Source organism: Cryptomeria japonica, chromosome 9 (assembly GCF_030272615.1).
Source record: "Cryptomeria japonica chromosome 9, Sugi_1.0, whole genome shotgun sequence".
Classification (NCBI taxonomy): domain Eukaryota; kingdom Viridiplantae; phylum Streptophyta; class Pinopsida; order Cupressales; family Cupressaceae; genus Cryptomeria; species Cryptomeria japonica.
In genome coordinates, this window is record NC_081413.1 from 218,670,918 (window position 1) to 218,673,997 (window position 3,080).

Here is a 3,080-nt window from a genome sequence, read left to right on the forward strand (position 1 = left end):
TAGATTAGATGGTGTCTTGGAAACCTATCAAATGACATCATTGGAATTTAATGACTAGAATACAAATGTCATCACATCGATCACACTAAATAATATGAAAAGAAAACATCAAATTAAGTTAAACATAAATTCTTATTTATAATATTGAAAAACAATAAATAATATGCAACGTAAACATCAAATAAAGTGAAACATAAATCCTAATTTATATTATTAAGCAAACAAATATTTTTTCTCCATTCTCATTGCGGATCCCGAACAGATGTAGTTTTAGTTGAAACCTAGATTTCCGTTGACTAGGTAAGCCAACCAGAGGCGATGATATTCAGAATCACATTTTAGCAGCATTCACATCTCCCGTATCTTATACGTTCGGCTGCAGAATCTAGGCCATGTAGTACATGATATGATAGTACAATCCTTATTCATATATACCTGCTGCAATTCCCACATATCAAGCGGAAAAAAGTTACTAGTCACCAATCCCATCAATGGCTGCTGCAATGCCCACAAGATCCACCATAGCTTACTTTGCACTTATGTTTCTGGCATTGCTAATTCCACTAATTGCAGCCCACGGTGGCTCAGACGATGACCACCATGATGATGATGATGTGAAGCCCGATTTAAGAGCTAAATCTTTAATTCTGGTAAAAATCTGGTGTCTCATCATCGTTTTCGTTGCGACCTTCGGCGGAGGAATATCTCCTTATTTTTTCAGTTGGAATCAGACGTTTCTTTCGGTGGGTACTCAATTCGCAGGAGGAGTTTTCTTGGGGACGGCCTTAATGCATTTCTTGAGCGATTCAGCAGAGACTTTTGGAGATTTGAGTGAGAAAGAGTATCCGTTCGCATTCATGCTCTGTACTGCCGGATATTTGCTTACTATGCTGGGAGACCTGGTCGTCACTTGGGTTTACGCCAAGCAATCAGACAAGACTGTCCAATTGGTCCCTGTTTCCTTGCAACCAAGAGGTATTCTATTAAATTTCATTCTCATACTCCAATCATATGTATTCCCACTTTGCAGGTTCAACTTCCCTGCATCTGACCATGTTGTAAACTAGCAGATGATCTTGAAGAATTCCCTGCACACACTGGAGATACCACCTTCAGATATCAGGTTAGTTGATAGTTGATACTTGCTCTGCAATTTCATGGTTTTTCATCTCAGGCCTTGATTAAATGTTTCTTGAGTGAGAGCAACCCTGGAAATTTAATTTGGATACCACTCGTCAAATTGGGGCTTTTCAGTCATATAAATGAGTTGGGTCATTTTTTAGTAGCAGAAAAAATAACAGCGTAGGCGATTTGGGCAGTTTTTCAAGATACAAACTTACATGATAATTATTGAGAAAAAACATATAGCTTGGTCGCTACGCCAGTGAAGTGTTAATGATTTTTTCCACAAGAAGATTGGCCAACATAGATCCTGCCAAAACTTTATAATCAATAGGGTTTACCAGTCATGTATGTTTTGCAATTTTATAGAAAAGATAGTACCAGGCTCACTGCAATTATCTAATCAAAATTAATCCAAACATGGCAGGAGGCCAAGGCGCCATTACCTAGTTCGGCTTCTGTGGGTGACAGTTTATTACTGATATTGGCACTCTGTTTTCATTCTGTCTTTGAAGGAATCGCCATCGGAGTAGCAGGCAAGTACTTTTTATCTTGCCTATTTCTATAACTTAGTTTCGGAATCGAGCATTATCTTCAATTTTCCTTCAGAAAATGGATCCAATAAGAAAATCTAAAAGGTGGGAGACTAAATTTGTTCGCCAGATGATTCCATATGCTTTACACAATGAATAATCTAACATCATGGGCAATTTGTGGACTAAATTTCTTAATCTAAGATGGGCAATTTCTGGACTAAATTTTATAATCTAACACGGGCAATTTGTGGACTAAATTTCTTAATCTAAGATGGGCAATTTGTGGACTAAATTTTATAATCTAACATGGGCAATTTGTGGAACAGAAACGAAGGCGGATGCGTGGAGGGCGTTGTGGACAGTGTGTCTGCACAAGATATTCGCAGCAATTGCAATGGGCATAGCACTACTGCAGATCGTTCCAAACAGGCCATTCTTATCATGTGCAGCGTATTCTTTTGCTTTTGCCATATCCTCCCCAATTGGGATTGCAATCGGCATAATAATCGATTCCACTACAGAGGGACGTGTTGCCGATTGGATTTATGCAATTTCAATGGGTTTGGCCTGTGGAGTTTTCATTTACGTGGCAATAAACCATCTTCTCAATCGATGGAGCAAACACCATAGCTCTCAAAAGGCCGAGGTTACATTTTATAAACCATTTTACAATTACATGGCAGTTGTTTTGGGAGCTGGAGTAATTGCAGTGGTGATGATTTGGGATTAGAGAACCTCAATGATTTGAATGATAAATCTTGTGTTTTTCACATTCCAAGTTCAGTTTTGTTGTAATGTGAAAATATCTTGAAGCCGACAAGGCTGCAACTTTCAAAACAGAGTTGGTTGGAGACGTTTCTGAGATCGAATTGATTGATTGAAAGACTTTTGGATCTTGACCACGCACACGACTCTTCCCATTAGAAAAGTAAAGCAAGTTTGGCTATATTTAGTTAACTTATCTGTGAAATAACTCTTTTTTATGTAATGAAATTGAAAAACAGATATGATTGAAGGGAGCTGGGAACCCACCTTCACTTGAATTCATGCTAAGATACCAAGAATTGTATTGTAGGTTCATAGTATTTCGAGATGCCATGATTTTCTTGTCTTAATAGGATAGTTTTCTTCTCTGTCAATATACAATCACATTATTTTTGTTTTTTTAATAAGGTGTTATTGAACGCTTATTTAAACTTAATTTGAAAGTAGCAAACTTTCAAAAGAGTATTTTTAATTTACATTGGATTAAAGATAAAGATGTGTTTGTCAATGTCTGAACATTAACAAATGTTATAGAACATCAAATAATTAGTTGTCAATTATAGTGAGTAAACTATGGATCTTTTATTCCTATCTATAAGATAAAGAATGATAAGAAGTGCTTGCAAACTATCAAAGAAAATTAATATGCTTTCATAA

The 3,080-nt window shown here is 36.6% G+C and overlaps 1 protein-coding gene and 1 long non-coding RNA gene across 2 annotated transcripts; one reads left to right on the forward strand and one right to left on the reverse strand.

Moving 5' to 3' along the window:
* The first annotated feature begins 252 nt into the window (after positions 1-252).
* Positions 253-2,743, forward strand: LOC131044589 (zinc transporter 11). The gene is made up of 4 exons (XM_057977947.2): positions 253-975; positions 1,071-1,123; positions 1,550-1,658; positions 1,985-2,743. Exons 1-4 carry the CDS (start codon positions 492-494, stop codon positions 2,386-2,388), a joined length of 1,050 nt encoding a protein of 349 aa, XP_057833930.1. The 5' UTR covers positions 253-491; the 3' UTR covers positions 2,389-2,743.
* LOC131044590 (uncharacterized) lies at positions 975-1,705 on the reverse strand. The gene is made up of 3 exons (XR_009105689.1): positions 1,569-1,705; positions 1,341-1,432; positions 975-1,208 (listed from the first exon to the last, which is right to left on the reverse strand). It is a non-coding gene; the product is annotated as an uncharacterized LOC131044590 (long non-coding RNA).
* Positions 2,744-3,080: the final 337 nt, after the last annotated feature.